This window comes from Uloborus diversus, chromosome 10, assembly GCF_026930045.1.
Source record: "Uloborus diversus isolate 005 chromosome 10, Udiv.v.3.1, whole genome shotgun sequence".
Taxonomy (NCBI): domain Eukaryota; kingdom Metazoa; phylum Arthropoda; class Arachnida; order Araneae; family Uloboridae; genus Uloborus; species Uloborus diversus.
Window position 1 is genome coordinate 39,493,564 of NC_072740.1, and position 19,083 is coordinate 39,512,646.

At 34.8% G+C, this 19,083-nt stretch overlaps 1 protein-coding gene across 1 annotated transcript in view; it reads left to right on the plus strand.

Annotated features, from left to right (window-relative positions):
- The first annotated feature begins 3,084 nt into the window (after window positions 1–3,084).
- LOC129231724 (ATP-dependent translocase ABCB1-like) overlaps window positions 3,085–19,083 on the plus strand; it is a 74,601-nt gene continuing 58,602 nt past the window's right edge. Inside the window, exon 1 of the mRNA XM_054866086.1 lies at window positions 3,085–3,203. Within this exon, the coding sequence (XP_054722061.1) occupies window positions 3,085–3,203 (119 nt within the window). The remainder of the gene's footprint in view (window positions 3,204–19,083) is intronic.

Here is a 19,083-nt window from a genome sequence, read left to right on the forward strand (position 1 = left end):
ATTGAATGTTCAAGTTCCTCCACTTTTTCAAACTACACTGCGTTTCGAAATGACAGGTCTACCTTTAATTAATTTATTTTTTACTTTTGGAGTGTAAAACTTTTTGGGAAGAAATAATTTTAAAGTCATCCTGGTAACGCAATTTCTGGAAACAAAAAAACTAACTTTTATTTTGTGCGTTTCAAAATGGCCGGTCCATTAAAAGAAACTTTTGCCAATTAGTTTTTTTGCTGTAGATGTACATAAATGTCGTAAATTAGTCTAACTAAGTCATTTCAAAGTTTTTCCATTCGTTGATTACTCTCTTTTCTTCTCAAGCTCAGCATTTATTTTCTTCGTCAGGCAATGGAAAATAGCACCGACGACTCATTTTGTTCGTTAAAACTTGCTGCTGAAATTTGTTTAAAAACAAGAAAGCGGCCAGATTAATTTTGCAGTTATATTAAACTATACTATTTATGAAATTTAGAGCAAATAAACCTATTAGCGCAAGAGATTATTTTCATAATTAATTGTAATGAGGATTATGAAATGTGTGTGTGTGTGTGATTTCTGTTAGAAAAAAATGGGTTCTTGTTCTCAGTCAGATGCCACGAAAAAATGCGAAGTGCATATCATTCTGAAACGCAGTGTAACCACAATAAATACTGGGTTTTTATAAAGTTTTGCGCTGATAAAGAAAATTTTATTAAAAAACTAATTAAGATTTATTTATAATTATTTTTTTAATACTTATCTTTTCAAGTTTTTCCCCTTTAGTACAATATTTGTTTTATTTTACCTTATTATTATTATTATTATTATTAATGAAAGTTCTTTTATCAGTGCATGATTTTATAAACATGTATAACTGCACCTTTTATATAGGTCAATGAGCAGAGAAACACAAATTTAGATTTCGTAGCTAAAACTATCCTTTTTAGTAATTTCTATATGTTTTTTGAAATGCGATGTAGAAGTCCGTTTTTCACTCCAGGTCAAAAAACGAAATTAATGTTTTTATGGTTTGTTCAACTACGAATAAATCTCTCACTTCTCAAGCGTTACAAGGGGAAATTGCAAACACTTCGCATGTGCGATCGATAAAAGGAAGTTCATCGACCAAAGATACGGTTCTAATAGTGGAAAAAGTTTCTTACTGATATTCGGAGCTTCAAAATACATTTTATTTTCGATTATATTAATGAATGGGCGTAAAGAAAAAAAAAAGAAAAAAAAAGTCACTATAAATGATCGACAATAAATTTCAATCAAAAATAGAGACAAAGGAATTTTTAGTGATTCTATTTTAAATGGTTTTTTTTCCTAACGTGTGAATGGATTTGTACATAGGACGTTGAAGATAGCCTGTTCTCAATTCTATACGACTTTAATTAGCAGAGATGTCAATTAAAACATCAATTAACTCCCTTCAACTTACATGAACCGCCTAAAGCGGCAAGGGAGTGAAGTCCCCTGAGTACACTATTGAAAGTGGTGCATTTCGTGTGAACAGGGGTGTATACCGAGAAACAAGAACGGGAACAAGGAAGCAAGTTTTTTTTACCGGGAACAAGTATTTTTGCGAAAACGCTTCCTGGATCGCTACAAGTTCCATGAGTGCTGTTTTCACACTTTGATTGAAAACATTTTTGATTATTAATGTAAAACTATATTCAGCTTCTTTATTACGTGGTACGCCTTCACTTTAGTTGTTGTCCATTTTTCACGAGAAGGCACTTCGCCACGCTTCCTCGAACGCAGAGTTCCATTTTACGCGGGGGTGATCGTTAAGCAATCCACGCGCTTCTAAAGGAGACAAACCCAGACATCCTTAACTTGGGCGTGCATTTTTAATGTGCAAAAAAGTCTTAGTGTCCTTTACATCACTTGCTTCGCTTGTCTGTTGTCATTTAAGTTATTCTTTCATTTTAAAAACTGCTGCTTTTACAACAAAATGCTATGATCCGAATATACCTTCTGCCGAAAACAGTGAAATAGAATCATCGGATACCACGTGACGAGAGAGGAGTCAAGTGCCTTCTCGTAGAAAACAGACAATACTGCCCCTCCGTATTGACAAAGCCCCAAACAAGACTGAAATGCAGTCTCTAGATATTTTAGTTTTGAAGGAATTGCAAGCAAATAAGATGTTCTGCATTTGCTTGCAATTCTATCTTAGCTTCGTCCGTATTTGCTGTAGGAGCATTCCTGGTAAATCAGGAAAACTCCATGATATTACTAAAAACATATATAAGTTTTTATTGAAGGTTCCTGAGTAATGACAGAGACATGACTGACATTGATTGGGAAGGTTTCTGAATTCTTCAGAAAAGCTCCAGTTTTTTGTCAGACATTTTATTGGTAGATATTAGGCACATTAGCTGCCCATAGTTTTTCAGGAACGTTTCGGAATTTTTTTCAGTGTTTGATCTTATTTTTCAGTTGCTTTCAAGTGCATTAAAGTCCGTTCAAACAAGTCTTAATTGAAAGACCTGTACTTTATAGATATTACTTATATCGTAATGTAATAGAATGTTTTATAATTCAGTAAATACATCCATTTTTCTCATACCACAGTATAAGCATATTTGAACTGGTTTACTTTTACATATTACGTTCTCCACATAAAACTCTTTTTTAAGCCATTCCCCCTCTCCCCCATCCCTTTCAAGGAATATAAAAGTTTAATTTTTTCCCACTAATTTACTCCTTGGTAGTAGCTATCGCAAAAATAGCTTAAAATTTGCAAAAACGATACTGAAACCGACAATTAAGCGGCAGAAATATCTGATGAAAGCGTCGAATAGCCTTATCACCTAAAATAACTATGATGTGGTTTGAATTGGGCTATCAAATTTATCTTGCTTTTAATTTTTACTTTACTTTTTTCCCCATTGATCTCTCATGTCAAAGAGTCAACACAAACAATTGAAATAGATAGCAGTGTAGCAAAAATTTAAGAATATGGTGAATATGTCACAACCCTCCGAAACACAAAGATATAAGAAGTGACAGATAATGCTATCTGTGCTTTATATTTCTTTTATCACAGGAAAAAGTGAATAGTAATGGTTGGGTGGTGAAGGCAGTAGAACGACTGAAATGGGTGTTACTGAAGAAAAGAAGAGTCTTCTTGTGCCAAGCAAAGACGATCCAAAAACTGGATATGGATCTATTCCTAACAAAGAAGCTGGTGTATCAGGATACCAAACAAAGCCCAAGTAATTAAATTTTTGGTGTTAATACCTATATAAGATTATACTGTATCAAATATATACGGGTTAAGTATACGGGAGGAAATAACACAGGCCTGCTAAATTAAAGATTTCGAAAAAATACATAATAAGTTTTCGCTGATATTTATGGTATTCGGTATGCTGATATCCAAAACGACCTCCATTTTTCGCCACCCACGTCAGGACTTTTTGTAAAATTGATTTCTATTTTTTCTGAAGTCCTCCATCAAAAAGAATTTACTTGAACAATTTTGCACGTATTATCTGGCATATGTGGCTTTTTTTCGTTCAAATATGTGGAAAATAATCTGTTCTGAGAGATATACATTGATTCTTCAGCAATGAAATATTTTGTATCGGTTTAGTTTATTTATGAGTTATATTTTTGTATTTATTTACTTAATAGACTTTGCGAAATATTCTTCACTTGTTGAAGGGTCAGACTCGTAACTGGAGGGTCCCGGGTTGAATGCCAGCCGATCGAAGATCGTTCGTGTTCACTAATGGTGACTGGAGCACGTTAAATAGTTCTTGGTTACAAAGGTCCCATTCCTAACCAATGCCCTTGGGGGTGCTGGATTAGGACTTGCTCGGCTCCTGAAAAGGATCAAGAAACGGAGCTCTTTTCGGGACCTCATCCAACTTGTTTAACCACGTGTAGAGATTGGTACGAGAGATTCTGGAGTGTAGTGTACAGCATCGGGGGGGGGGGACATGGTGGCCTGATTCTGAGTTCGATGCCAGCCGGTCGATGATCCTCCGTGTTCGTTAATGGTGGCTGAATCACGTTAAATATATTCGTGGTCACAAAATCCTCCAAGTCCCCATTCCAAATCAATACCTCTGGGGTGCTGGGTCAGGAGTTGGTCGGATCCTGTCCGAGATTTAAAAAAAAAAGAACAGAGCTGTCTTCAGATCCCGATCCAACCGGTTAATCCACGTATAGTGGTAGGTACGAAGGACCCTGGAGTATAAAGTGTACAGCGTCAGAAATGCGTCAAAGAGGGGTATTCTCTAAGTTTCAGCACTGTAGAAAAATTACCGGGCAGAAAGGGAAGAAATTCAACGCCGAAAAAAAAAATATGGGGTAAATTAAAATACACGTAAGGTTGAATTTTTCAAGAAAATCTGAGAGAGAGAGAAGTGATAGAAATATTTCATTACTTTTCCCGAAATCATCACCAATATCCATATAAAATTCAGCTATTACTTCGCTTGTATTTTTTTCATTCCTGGAATGTGTAATCTGGGCAATATCCAAGAGTCAAGAATTACGTAATAATATATAAACAACAAACTAAAGCCTTAAAATGCTCCCCCTTTGTAACAAATTTTCAGGGAGATAGCTAAAATCGCAATTAAATTATGCTTTTGTTTAGAAAAATCCTGCGTCCTCGCTGGCCTGTACGTTTAGCTTTCAAACATAATCAAATCAGAATTTCAAACTAGCATTTTTTAAGAAAATTTTGGAAACGATACTGTTTTCTTTCCTTTTCTTTTTTTTTCTTTATACTAGTATGCTTTTTATTTCTCACCTAGAGTTACTCGGAAGCACATTCTAATTCGTTAAACATTTCTGCTGGCTGGTACACGTAAAGCATGATCGCATGTTTTAGTTGAGCTATAGATTACTTGATAAATTATTTGGAACTTGACTCTTTATATAGTACATAATACCTCCAAACTCTTTAGCACTCCATCCATCTATGGGAACTACTCATGCTTGAGATTTCCCATCATACGTGTCCCGGTTGATTTTTCCTCTTTCACTTATTAATTTGTTTCTATATGAGAAAAAACGCAATCAAAAAGTATATTTTGGTTGAAGATTTTCTCTGACGCTAGCAAGAATTTATTACTAGTAAATGAAGGAAAATATTGTCAAGGTAGACAAATATTTAAAAAAAGACCTAATTTAAACTTTAAAATTTAACCAAAAACAGAAACGAATCGCGAAGAAATAATTCAACGATGATGCATGATACATTAAGTACTTTCAGTGCGATTTTTTGAAAAAATAGTCACAGCTCATAAGGCGCAACATTAATATATCGATTCGTCTACGTTCGTGTTTCGACACAACAAAATTCGTTTACTAATTTTGATTTAACGGTGACTTTAACTACATAAATACACTTTATTTCCACTGCTGCTTCGGATAGATAAAAAAAAATTTGTGGGGATTGAAATTGAAACCTTATTTTTTCTCCTATATCGCCATGTTTTACTGTGTAAACTAAGAATAGAAATAGCCTTAATTTGAATTGCTAAAACAAAACAATTTGAGCTTTACCTTTAAAAAAGCTTAAATTTAATTCATACTGATAAATCCATAATTTTAATTTTTACAAACTCTGATGAATTTTATTTTTTAAACTAAATAGCATGGTAAAACCAAATTTACAGTTTTTGATTTTAAAGTTTAGAACTTAAGTGATATTGAATCATTTCAATTAATAATAACTAGCGTTTGGAATCCTTTCGTACGGATGCAGGTCCGGATCTGCGTACTCGCAGACCCAGAACTGCGGGGAGGGGGGGGACATCCACGTCCTTAAGGGGCCCAACGGTCTACGAAATTTCAAAAAGAAAATGAAAAAAAAACAAGGAAATTTGAATTTTGGACATTTTCAATTCAAATTATGTTTTTCGCAATCACGAACGAGTGTGTCTTTGTGTATGCGTGTACGTGTGCTTGTGTATGTACGTGCGCGTTTGTGTGTGTATGTGCGCGAGTATGTGTGTGTAGGCGTTCGTGTATTGGCGTAACTGTATATGTAGGCGTATGTGTGTATATGTATGCGACAGAGTGTAGGCATTCATGTATGTAGGAATGCGCGCGTGTGTGTGTGTGTAGGATATGGGCGCAATCTGGAGACTTTGCTCGCTTGAGGAGCAGCATCGGGAGTTGCCGTTCGACGGTGATGCTGCAGAGGAAGGCGGGGGGGGGGAGGGGAAATAAAATCATAGGAACGTCATTCAAAGGTTAAATGAGAACAATAAGCAATCGTTATTGCTCAAAAAACTAGCACTAAGACTTATTAACGTTGCAAACATACATTACTGGCCTCTGGGGAGAGACCCTACAGATTTTGTTGCAGAGAGCAGGGGACCCAAAATTTAAAGATCCGGGCCTGACCGGTGCATTTCAAAAGTTACCTTCAAATGTCTTACCTACCTTCAAATGTCCTAAATTGAAGTTACCTTCAATTCTCTTGACTTCGTCTCAAGATATTTTTCACCATCACCGGGTGCCTCTAAGGGTTTCAAAAGTTTTTTACTTGCTCTTAATGGCTTTGTCTGCATAGACAACCATAATTTTTAATCAGGAAGCTTTCAGGCAACAATTAAAGTTTGGCCAGAAATATTATAAATACTTTCCAAATTGCATTGAGCTTAGGAGTTTTATTTACTTTTTATGAGGGAATTGATTAATGCTTAGTATTCGCATCAAAAAAACTTTTACATGCAAAAACCTGTAAATAAAAAAACTCACGTATTATCTCACTACCCGAAAGAAAATGCCAAATTTTGTTTAATTGTAAATGCACTGATAAACGTACTTAAGAGACTTTTTCTGCTATTCCAGATTTCTTTCCAATCAGGTCACCGCGTTATTACTGCTAAATGTAACCGAAATCCCCATGAGTCTATGTAGGGGATTGCGTGGGGCAAAGTGAAATAGTAAAGATGACTTAACTTTTTCAAAGTGAACAAATCGGAATTTTATCTTGGAAATTACAGTACATAACGAAAGAATAATGTATTTCTTACAAAACGTTCATTGAAGCATTATTTTTTGATTTTGCCAGAAAAAATGTGCCTTCAAAAAAAAAAAAAAAAATGGGGAAGATCTTCACTTCTTTTTTCGCGGGGCAAAGTGAAAAATGAAATATTTCTCGAATGAAATCTTTTATGTTCTACTGCAAAAAATACTTTTGGGAAACAAAGGAATGAGTAAATAAACGGATAGTTGAACAAATGAAAAGATAATTAAACAATTAGCTAATTAATTAATTAATTAATATATGAGGAAAAATAGGTGAGTGAATAAAATAGTAAATGAATAACAGAATAAGTGAAAAAATTAATAAGTAAATTATTAAACGAAAAATGCAAATAAATTAGTTAAGTAATGAATACGTAAGTGATTTAGTTAGATTGAATTAGTGAACGAAGTGAACCATTTCACTTTGCGCCTTCCACTTGGCCCCGCATTTATTTGACTAATCGTGAAAATTATTAAAAATACAAATTAGCTTAATATTAATCAAATAAATACTGTACCAAGTATTAAAAAGTCCCAATTAATACATAAAATGTTAATAACAAGCAATTTGTCACTTGATAATATCAAGAATAAGTTTTGACCTTCAATAAAATATTACAATTTGAGTATCGATTTCTGAAAATTGCTTGATTATCATATGCTTTAATCTTCAGAGGTTATTTTGTCCCGACTGTGGAATAGACTACATTGGTTACTACATAGTTAAAATATTTGAAGATAGAGATAGCGCAAAAAGAAAAGTAAATACTCTGTTTCACTTTGCTCCGCTATTTAACCTTGACCCACGTTCCCCTACTTCTATTTATATTATACTTCATGAATCTATAAACTTATTGTTTAGAAATATTCCAAAGAGTTCGGTATTTTAAAATTTTAGAAGCATTCATTCAGTTTTGCATAGAAGCTAATGAGGAAACAGCGTGGCATTCTCCTACATAACCTCTCTGCATCAAACACCAGTAGAGTGAGTTCCGCCTCCACAGTAAATTCATAAGAAATAATATATGCGAATCGTAATATACATGTACTTCAAAACAGAAATTTAGCAGATTTCTGCTAATAATAATAATTTTTAATAATGTTAGGGAATTAAAAATTGTCCGCATTAGAGGGGTGTCCGTTAGGGGGGGGGGGTTTACTGTATATATATATATATATATATATATATATATATATATATATATATATATATATATATATATATATATATATATAATGTTTTTTTAAACCGAAATATTGTTTTTTTTTTCTTACTTTGAAGAAAAGTCAAATCATACTACGATTGGACAATTGTCTTTCATAATAGTAAATTTACCGACACTAATAAAAACAATGCTATTTGGCAAATATTGTTTGACTGCACTAGCGGAGGGGAGAGGCTAACAAGAATGAAAAACGGGAAAAACTGCAGTCGAGGTTTCTTGGTCGACGAAAAATGAGATAAGACTTTAAAACATAAAACAAAGTTAAAATTGTATAAAAATTAAAAACATGTAGAGGAGAAGTATGGATACAGTGAGAGAGGGAGAACAGTGGGACAGCAGCAATTTATTTTCTGTTCGGATTTCTCTAGCCTGGTGAAACACTTTTAAAAGGCCAGGTTACTGGACAGGCTATGATACTGTGAACAATATCATAGGAAAAAGTTTGTTTTCAAATACCAATTAAGGAAAATAACTATGTCATCATAGTTTGAACCCAACGAAGTAAAATACCACCATTGTTTGTTGCACTGTTTTCTAAACTATTAGATACCTAAATTTTACAGACTGGTGTTATTTATGTTACATTAGCCTATTAACTAACGTTGATTTTAACAGTGCAATGATGTTGCTTATTTTCTTTGTCTGAGAATTGTAGCTTTTCAGTTTATATTTTGCAATGAGCGAACAGTGAGACACCATTAATTCGTTGCTCACTGCTCCCATGGCACTTTCACATTAAGTTTGAAAGCCTTGCATCAACAAATCCCGTTCAAGACAACGTATTCGCTTATTTGCTTCGATTGACGTTGTACTTATACAGTGGTGGACAAAATTATAGACTCAAATTTTTTTCATTTTGTTTCAATTACAACATGACTCAGTTTAAATTATTTTCATTGAAGTAAAGATGAATTGTTGAGGAAATGGTTCTAAAATTAGTACATCTCATCAATTAAATTAAAAAATTCATAAAGTTAGAAAATTTGCAAAATTAATATTTTATCATTACGTGAAACCTGGACAAAAATATAAACTCAAAGTTAAAAAATCCAGGATTACGAGAAAGTTTCGTTCGAAAATGTTAATTTAACGCCATAGAATGAATAAATGTTGCCATCAGTGATTGCTAAAAGTTTTGTTTTTGGAAATTTATGAGAAACATATGAATGCACCGCTGGACAAAATTATAAACTCATTTTTTTTTTCGTTTTTTCAATCATAATTTAATTCAGTTAAAAAAATTTCGTTCCAGTAAAGATAAATAACCCTCTCAGCATGGTAAAGCAGGATTGGCATTTCTTAATGGAAGATAGAGTGCTGAAGATTACCAATTAATACTGGAAGATCATCTCTTACCTTTTGCTCATCTGATTCCTGGAGGAAACTGGTTATTTCAGCCAGATAACGCGAGTGTACAAGCAGCGAAAAGTACAAAAGAATGGTTCAAGCGCTGGGGTATCAAAGTTATCAAATGGCCAGCTCGTAGTCCAGATCTTAATCCGATTGAAAATCTTTGGGGGACCAGGGTTCGCAAAGTTTATCATGATCGGCACCAGTACCAAACCACAGAGGAATTAAAAAGGGAAATACTTTCAGCATGGAACCATATGCCACTACAGCTGTTAGAAACTCTTGTGAAATCTACATGCCCAGCCGCATATTCGAGGTAATTCAGAAAACTGGGGGCCCAACTCGTTTTTAAAAGTTTGTAGTTTACACTAATGGCTAGATTTAATGCAGTGTTAATTTTTAAAACATTTCAAATCTTGATTTTTTTTTTCAATTTATCCATGTTAATAGCAAAATTACATTTTCCTAAATCTATGCTTTTGTTTTACTGAAGTAATTGCAAATATAATTTAATTAAACTCAAAAAAAAAAAAAAATTGTCAGCTTATAATTGTGTTTATGCAGTATTGTAAGTTTGTAATTTTGTAATTCAGCATTGGTTCATTTTTGGTTGTTAAATGATTAAGCATTTAAATAAAATTCTACCAAACTTAAGAGTTTCTTATTTTTGAGTTGATACTTTTGTCCAGGTTTCATGTATTATAAAGATATTAAAGTTGAGATTTTTTTAATTAAATTATTTATTTTATAAAGTTTATGAGTTATACTGAATTTAGGACTATTTAGTCAGTTATTTATTTTTACTGGAACAAAAAGTTTTTTAACTGAGTTAAATTATGATTGAAAAAACGAAAAAAAATGAGTTTATAATTTTGTCCAGCGGTGCATTTATATGTTTCTCATAAATTTCCAAAAACAAAACTTTTAGCAATCACTGATGGCAACATTTATTCATTCTATGGCGTTGAATTAACATTTTCGAACGAAACTTTCTCGTAATCCTGGATTTTTTAACTTTGAGTTTATATTTTTGTCCAGGTTTCACGTAATGATAAAATATTAAATTTGCAAATTTTCTAACTTTATGAATTTTTTAATTTAATTGATAAGATGTACTAATTTTAGAACTATTTCTTCAACTATTCATCTTTACTTCAATGAAAATAATTTAAACTGAGTTATGTTGTAATTGAAACAAAAGAAAAAAAAAATTGAGTCTATAATTTTGTCCACCACTGTAGTAACATTTTCAACGCAAAGTATTAGATTTTAATGCTTTGCTGCTTTACAAATGTGTCATACCAAATTATATGTGTAAACCTAAAGTAACTTTTGAGGACATTATTCAATAACTAAAGGCAAAAAGAATATTTTACATGCAAATCAAAAATTGGGGCATTTCCAGCAATTATACAAAGTTTTGAAAAATATTGTAATATCTTTTGATAAAGAAGTTCAGCGTAATTTTTTGCTCAGAAAGCGATACATATATATTTTCTATGACAAAAACCATGGTACAGAATGTTGTCGGATTGATTGAAAACGGACCCGAGATCGACCAGTCGATCGCGATCGACGGGTTGCCTACCGCTGCGCTACTCGATCCCGAGTTTTCGACGAGGTCAGCGTGGAGACCGACGAGGGATTGTGAGAGATCTAGCATGGCACTCGATTATCCCCATTGAAGAGAAATCTTTATCTTTATTATAGTAGTCTTGGGCCAGTGAGGCTGGCAATTTGATGTGCACTGCTTCACTTTTCCAACTGTATCGTAATTTGGTGTGAAGTCTAACTTCTACAGTACACACATGCCATAAGGACCCGTTCACAGGGTAGACAATCATTCACAGCACAAATTCACACAAAGAAGGACAAGAAGAGAGAGAAAGTACATCCATTTCCGGGGGGGGGGGAGGGGCAGGATTCAACCCCAGAACATCCCTTTCACAGTCAGAACTTTATCATTATGATACGCAAATTACTTTCCTTCAATTATTTCATTTCGATTCTTGTTTATTCAATGTTTTTACCGATTAAATTATTTGCATTATTTTTACGCATATCATTATTTTTATTGCAAGTTAAATATATCTACGTAAATGATGATGATAATTCTGTATCGCCTTAGTTTTCTTCTTTTTCTTTTAAATCTTTCACAAAAATTATTTATCCATCTACCTTTGTTACAATCGGGTCACCCCAGTAATAGAATGCGGAAATTAGAATGAAAGTAATTTTCTGCAATGTTAAGTTTAAATATCTTTTATATGGAGTATTTAATACTAAATTTTCTTGCTTGCTCATTTGTTGAATATTTAATTTTCGAATGTAAATCATAGACTTATGTTAATATTTTTTACAAAAATTTTGTATGAAATTTAAACATTAATATCAGTTATTGCTTCTTTACTATACAAAAAACTTTTATTTAGGTCCTTGCTATAATGTTATTCTGTTAATTGGTTCATCATAAAGTTTTCCATACAAATAAGTTATCCACAGAGATAGCTACAAGGGAGGGGCATGGGGGGGGGCAATTGCCCCCTGTCGGAAACGTCTTGCTCCCCCCCCCCCCCCGTCGGGGAAAATTTAGTACATCGTCTGGGAATCTGTTTGCTTTGGCATTATCGTAAATGATAAAAATTTTCTCAGAAGTGAACTCGAAAAAAAATTAGTAGAACAAAGTAGAAGTATCTTATATATAAAAAACGGAAACAAAAAATCAGTCCCTTTTGAGGCCACCCACCTTGCAATTTAGATCGAGTCCGTTATAAGCGTCGTCCAGATGGTGACAAAAAAGGTATACACTGGTGTGCAAAAATTAAGGACGAGACGGTTTTTTCAATATAACTTTGTACAAAAACTTTCCAAATCAACACATTTAATACCGTAAGATCCCCAATACGTAAGGACACGTATTGGGGTCAAGTATTGTAAGCAAAACTTACTAAAAGAGAAATCAGAGGGATACAAAGAAGCTTTATTGAAAAAGTAGCATGGAGCGCAATGTGACTGAAGGCCGAAACATCCCTGTGATGGGTGTCCAGCAAGAAACATCCGGTCTTTAATAGGGGATATGATCTCCCCCGACTGCTAGGCAGGTTTCACAGCGTCTGCCCATGCTGAGAATGAGGGTGTCAATGAGTTGTTGAGGCATTGCTGCCCATTCGTCTTGCAGCGCCAATCGAAGCTCCCGAATCGTTACTAGTGGTAAGGTACGAGCTGCCAAGCGTCTGCCTAGAAAATCCCATACATTCTCGATGGGATTGAGATCCGGAGATCGTGCCGGCCAATCCATACGTTCAATATCCTCACTCTCTAAGAGCTGTTCGGCAGCTACTGTGCGATGACATGGTGCATTGTCGTCCATGAAAAGGAACTGCGGACCCATAGCGCCTCTAAAAAGACGCACATATGGATGAAGAATCTCGTTACAATAACGGGTCCCGTTGACTGAACTTGCGTCGAAGATGTGAAGGTCTGTACGACTACCAAGCATGATGCCTCCCCAAACGAGAACACCGCGACCTCCATACCTGTCCCTTTCAATGATGTTCGAGGGATGATTGCGGCTTCCCCGCTCTCTCCAGATAAGTATGCGATGAGAATCGCTACTCAGACTGAATCTACTCTCATCTGTAAAGAGTACTCGTCCCCATTCATTGTCTCTCCAATTCCGGTGTTCCCGGCACCACAGAGAACGCCTTCTCCGATGGGCAGGCGTTAGAGGTACACACCGTATAGGGCGTCGTGCAAACAGACCACCACCGTGCAGTCTTCTGGCCGCGGTAAAACGCGATATCGGTCGTCCAGTCGCCTGTGTCGTGTGTCTAGCGATTTCTCCCGCTGTCTGCCGCCTGTTTCTCCTGGCCTGTAAGACAATATACCGGTCATCTGCGAGTGTGGTTCCTCGTGGACGACCACTACTGAACCCCTGGATAGCTTTTCTGTAGTTTGAAATTGTCTCCAAAGTCGTGAAACGATGCTGTGAGCAATTCCGAACTCTGCAGCCACACTTGTCACACTGCGGCCTTCCTCCAACTTCCCAATGATTCGACCTCGGGTAAAAGCATCCAGATGTCGTCTAACAGATTGATTATTCGCCATTTCTCGCTGAGGCAGCAACTCGGTGTGATTTTAACTGCTATACGGCGTGCAATCTCTTTGCCAGAAATACTGATCTTACACCGACAACATGCTTAATACTACTCAGACACTCCCCCATTACGTCTGCCTGCATATCTGCGCTTGTGCTACCGTACATCACCTTACTTAATCTCCTGATTGGTCTTTCTGTCCGCTCTGCCTCTTCGTTCAGCTGATATGCTAATTTTTCGATTTCGTGCTTAATTTTTGCATACCAGTGTATATTAAGCTACGGGGGAAATGGTGTATTTTCATCCTTGAAATTTCTGTTTGTCGATGAGCTGGTTTTGACACCTCAGGAGTCTGTCCATCCCCATGCCTGCCTACAGTAGTGGTGATTACCGGTCAGACCTAAGGCGTCGTAATCTGGTTATCGGGTTACGAGACAGATATGTACCGAATGACAATAGCCAGGGGAGAGACGGAGAGACGAGAGGGGGGGGGAGTAATCGGAGAAAAAACATGCATCCGAGATTTTTCCTTTTCTATCACATTCTGCTAAACAGCTTCAGCATGTCAAAAGTACTTTTTTATGTAAATAACAGCAACATTATCTTTTATTTTTACTCAGAAGTTACAAGTAAGTTATTACTATAGTTAGTTACAATTAATCTGATTATTGTTGGATTATTCTGGAGCAAAACATATCGAGGAGAAACGATCCTTTTACCTTATCTAAGGAAGTGTACAAATGTAGATTTAATGTTTTAATTTTTTGGTGTAATGATGTCATGTCGGGAAATGCTAAACGCAGGAAAAGACTTCTGAAGACTAATATAATAAAAGCAAATAGATGTTTAAAATCTTAAATACATTTTTCTCAAAAGCTCATGTTGATCTTGTTTGCAAACTGCATAATAGTTTTTCTGGAACTGGAATTGAAGCAGAATGAGAATGAATTACTAAACATCGGATTTGGCACAGCTAAGCAATCATTGGATATACTAAATATCGGGTTGGTAATCCATCGGGTTAGGGCTCTTTTTGAAACAAATGTCTGGGGAAGGAGGGGGGGAGCGAACCTTTTGCAAAGATTATAATTAAACAAATGAATAAATCATGTGTTAAAAGCAATTGAAAAAATAGCATTTTGCTTCCAAGACCAAGATGTTATTATGCAGTCGAAACTCATGTTTCTAACTTACAGTACAGTGCAGCCTGCAAAAGCTGCGCTTAGGCCAGACCGTTGTAATCATTTGATCGGACCAAGTCTAGTTTAAAAGTCAACATTGCTCTTTCGAACCAACAAAAGTCAATATTCGAATCAACTTACAGACTGGTACCAGACTCAATCTTGTTTAAGTTTATTTATTTAATTTTTTTTTTTTTTTTTTTTTTTTTTTTTTTTTTTTTTTGTAGCTGCAAGCTATGTTCTTCTTTTTCTTCTTTTTTTTTTATTTAAATATGCTTTTTTGCAAGTATGAAAATTGTAAAAACATCAGGGCTGTGGAGTCGGATTGATTTTGGGGAAAAGGAGTCTGAGTCGGAATTCGAAGGTTAAAAATTCCAAGAGTCGGTGCCGGAGTCATTTTAGCCTTAAAGTCCGTAACACTGCCAGTGATTAAGGAGTTGGAATCAGACTGAGGTTAAGGGAGTAAGTAGTAGTGTAAAGGAGTCGGAGTCGAATGCTCTAAAATTTCTGAAGTTGGAGTCGGCCATTTTCCCTTTGACTCCGCAGATCTACAAAAAATGTCCATGCAGAGAAATTTTATAGTATAAGACCTAGATTTCACATTTTCCCTCTCGGTCTGGAAAGTGAATTAAAACTTAACTTTTCATAGTATGATGGATTTCAACTGGCATGTTCAATAAAAAGTTTGAAACTAATGGTTATGCTTTTTCGAAATGCTTCAAAAAAATCCTCGTATATATAATAGCCGATGATCGAGTAACCCGCGTGTTTCAACAATGAAAATCGCGCCACGGCATGATAATTTGATAATATGTTTTGGTAATGTTTAACATGCAGGGCAATACTTTATTGTGACAAGGCTGAACTCGATCCGGTAACTTAACTTTTTTACTGGTAGGACAGACATTTTAGAGAAATAATAAATCAAAAAAGTGGTTGAAAATTAACGCTATCCTCTGGAGTTTAGGGTTAATCCACTGGAGTTAGGGTTAAAATTTCAATTGTACAAATATCATCAAACAGGCAATTGCTTCGTTCAAATGTAGAGGAGTAAAAGTTATTTTCACCCGCGTCCTACCTTGACGGGTGACTTTCTAGTTTTAGAATTAAAAAAGGTAGGTAAACAGCTAATTAAAAAAAAAAAAAAAAAACCCTTACACAAGAGAAATTGGTATGCAATTAATGTTGCACTTTGATTCTTAATAAGTTTGTTTATGGCGTGATATCGTCGGCACCATACTGAACTAACGAATGTGAAAATTTGCTCTTTTCTTAAGATCCAAAACAAATATTTTTGTCCACCAGACGCGTTAGTTATTTTCAATGTTATAATTTTTATCGATAACTTTAAGGGTACAACTTATTGTTTGAAGTATAGTTATAGACAGTAATACCCCTTTTTGAGTATAACGGCAAACCATTGAATTTGAAAAACGCGATTTGCGATTTCTCATTCTTTTTTTTCCCCTCCATATTCGGTAATTTAGCAAGTTTAGCATGGTGGTGCCGACCATATTATCAAGTTTCGTTTTTTTTTTTTTTTTTTTGACTACACAAAACACACACGCATTACTTTCGTTTCGTACATTCAAACACTTAGATCCAGGGCTGTGGAGTTGGAGTCGGACTGATTTTTTGAGGCAAAGAAGTCGGAGTCGGGAGTGGGTGGTTTAAAAATTCAAGAATCGGAGTTAATCAGTTTTCCTTTTAAAGTCTGCAACACTGCCAGTTCTTGAGAAATCGGAGTCAAAGGCTGTAAAATTCCCAAAGTCGGACTCAGTCATTTTTCTTCCGACTCCTGCTCAGAACTACTGGCGTGGCTATTCATTAAAGTAATTTAAATTTCGCTCACTGCATTTTAACTTTTTTTTTCTATTTCAAACATGCTTCGGCGGCCCACACATTTTCCTCCACATAGCTGTGAATTGCACGATGATATTTTTAAAAAACTAGGAATGAAGTATCTCAGTACTTCGGCGTCCCTCCCCTATGAAACTATCATGATTATTTATCTGATCAAAAGAAAAAAAAGAAATGAAAAAATCATAGATTTATTTTTATGCCATTTTAATACCATGGATTTATTTTTAATTTTAAATTTTAAAAGCGGCCCACCGGGAAAATGCCTGGCTGCTCGCCGACTTCATCCACCACCGGCTAGGCCTCATCTTTGTAGATCTTTTATTACCATAGAAAATAATTAAAAACTGTAAAAATTTGCATCTTTTCCAATTTTTTAGCTCAATTTTTTTATCCGTTTCCAGTTTCTGTTTGTTATCAAATAAAATATTTGTAAATAGTTGTAGCAAGCAAGACTTTTGAAAAGATTTTCAATTTTTTCTCTTAATTCTGCTTTTGCACTAGCAAAACTTAGTAGTTGTGATTATCTTCCCTTTTCCGTGCTTTCCAAAGTTATCTCGAAAAATAAAATAATGAAATAAAATATGAATAAATATATTTAATTTTATACGCATTCTGACCAGCAAACTAAAATTTGGCTATGTCCCCCTGTCGGACAAGCTTGCCCCCTTGTCGGGGATTTCCTAGCGCCACCACTGGTTATCCATGAAACTTTTAAAAAAATTGTCAATATATCGATTGTTATATCAATAATACTTAGTTTTCCCCTCTTTTGGGAATTTTTGCTGAACAATGGAACAACATTGTTTTTGTTTTCAATTTCGATTTCGATTCCGAGTCACAACTGACTACTACTGTATTTATGTCGAGGACTGCATACTAAGTGCCTTGCCTCCATTATTTTTTTATACCGATAGATGACAGCACCATCACCGGATCGAACAGTTAATGAGAATTTAGAACTAGACCAGGAGCTAATAGCTACCTGGTGCTAGCAAACCCAGAGGTATCGTTTCACTTGGAGGACATTGAGACCACGAGCATATTTATCGTCGCCCAGTCCCCTTTAATGACGACGGTGGATCTTCGACAATCGAGGTTCGAACTCAGGACCCTCCGGCCCCGAATCCGACACCGGGCTACCACGGCCCTGTTTTTTTTTTTTTTTTTTTTTTTTTTTTTTCAGTTTTTGTAAACATAGCTAAACTACGATGTTATTCAGAAAATAGGTTAACCGCAATATTTTTCAAATACTATAAAGATCTATACATAAATTTACAAACATCCAGATAATAATCTAAATCAATCATTTGATTTCGCAGATGAAATGATCGCTTCACAAAAAAATAAATATATAAATAAAAGAAATAGAAGCCTTGGATTTAAGACGAAAAACTAACGCAGGATGAAACTGAAAACATTCTATGTATCTTGAATGTGCTTTCATGGTAAAACTGACTCCATGTTTTCAATTTGTTAGATAATACATTTCAAAACCTTCGTTTTTATAGCGGCCGTTGAATTTCATTGCCAAATTCCTGCCATGGAGGTTTTTCCCCTTCCTTTTACTCCCTGGTATACTTAACAAATATTACTCTTAAACTGGCATCACTGATAAGGTGGCACTTTTTGAAAACAAACAAATGCTGTGGACGAAAAATTTCTTTTTGTTTAGGCTATAGGCTTTAAAGTTTCTTTTGTATTTCTCCTAAATATTTGTTATTCTGCATTTATGTGATTTTTTTATGTATGTTTTTTTTTTCCTCGAAGAAACTTTCAATGTAAAGAAAAACCGTTCTCGGAGTTTTCGTCTGCTTTTAATGGACAAAAATTCAGAAACAGTACTTATAATCTATTTTTTTCCGCTGAAACCTTGGCAGATTGAAAAAATTATTTAAATTATGAAATAATAAATTATATTGAATTTCATTGTGAAAAAAAAGGGTGAGTAAAATAGTAGAAATAATGAATCTAAATTTAGTCAATGAAAATACAACTGGAGGTATGCTGTTGAAGGGCAATTTGTATTCAGGGGGATTGAAACGGGAACGAAAAAAAATATTTTCGGTTGCAGAAAGGGACAGAATTAGGAAAACATTAATTCGTGTTATTAAGCAGTATGATGAACCAGTGACGACAATTCATTCAGGTGGATGGGGTTCTATTACAAGTTTAGGAGAAGTAAGGACACGTTAAGAGCATCCTACTGAAACATAAAACAATTTGGTGAGTTTAGTTATTTAGCTTATTATTTATATTTTAAGAGAAAGTCAAAGCTGGGATAATAGAATGAGGACAAGTACTTTCTGGGAGTATCGATTTCTTTGTAATTTTGTATTCTGCCCTATTAATAGTTCGAAGCTATATATATTTTTTTTTCTC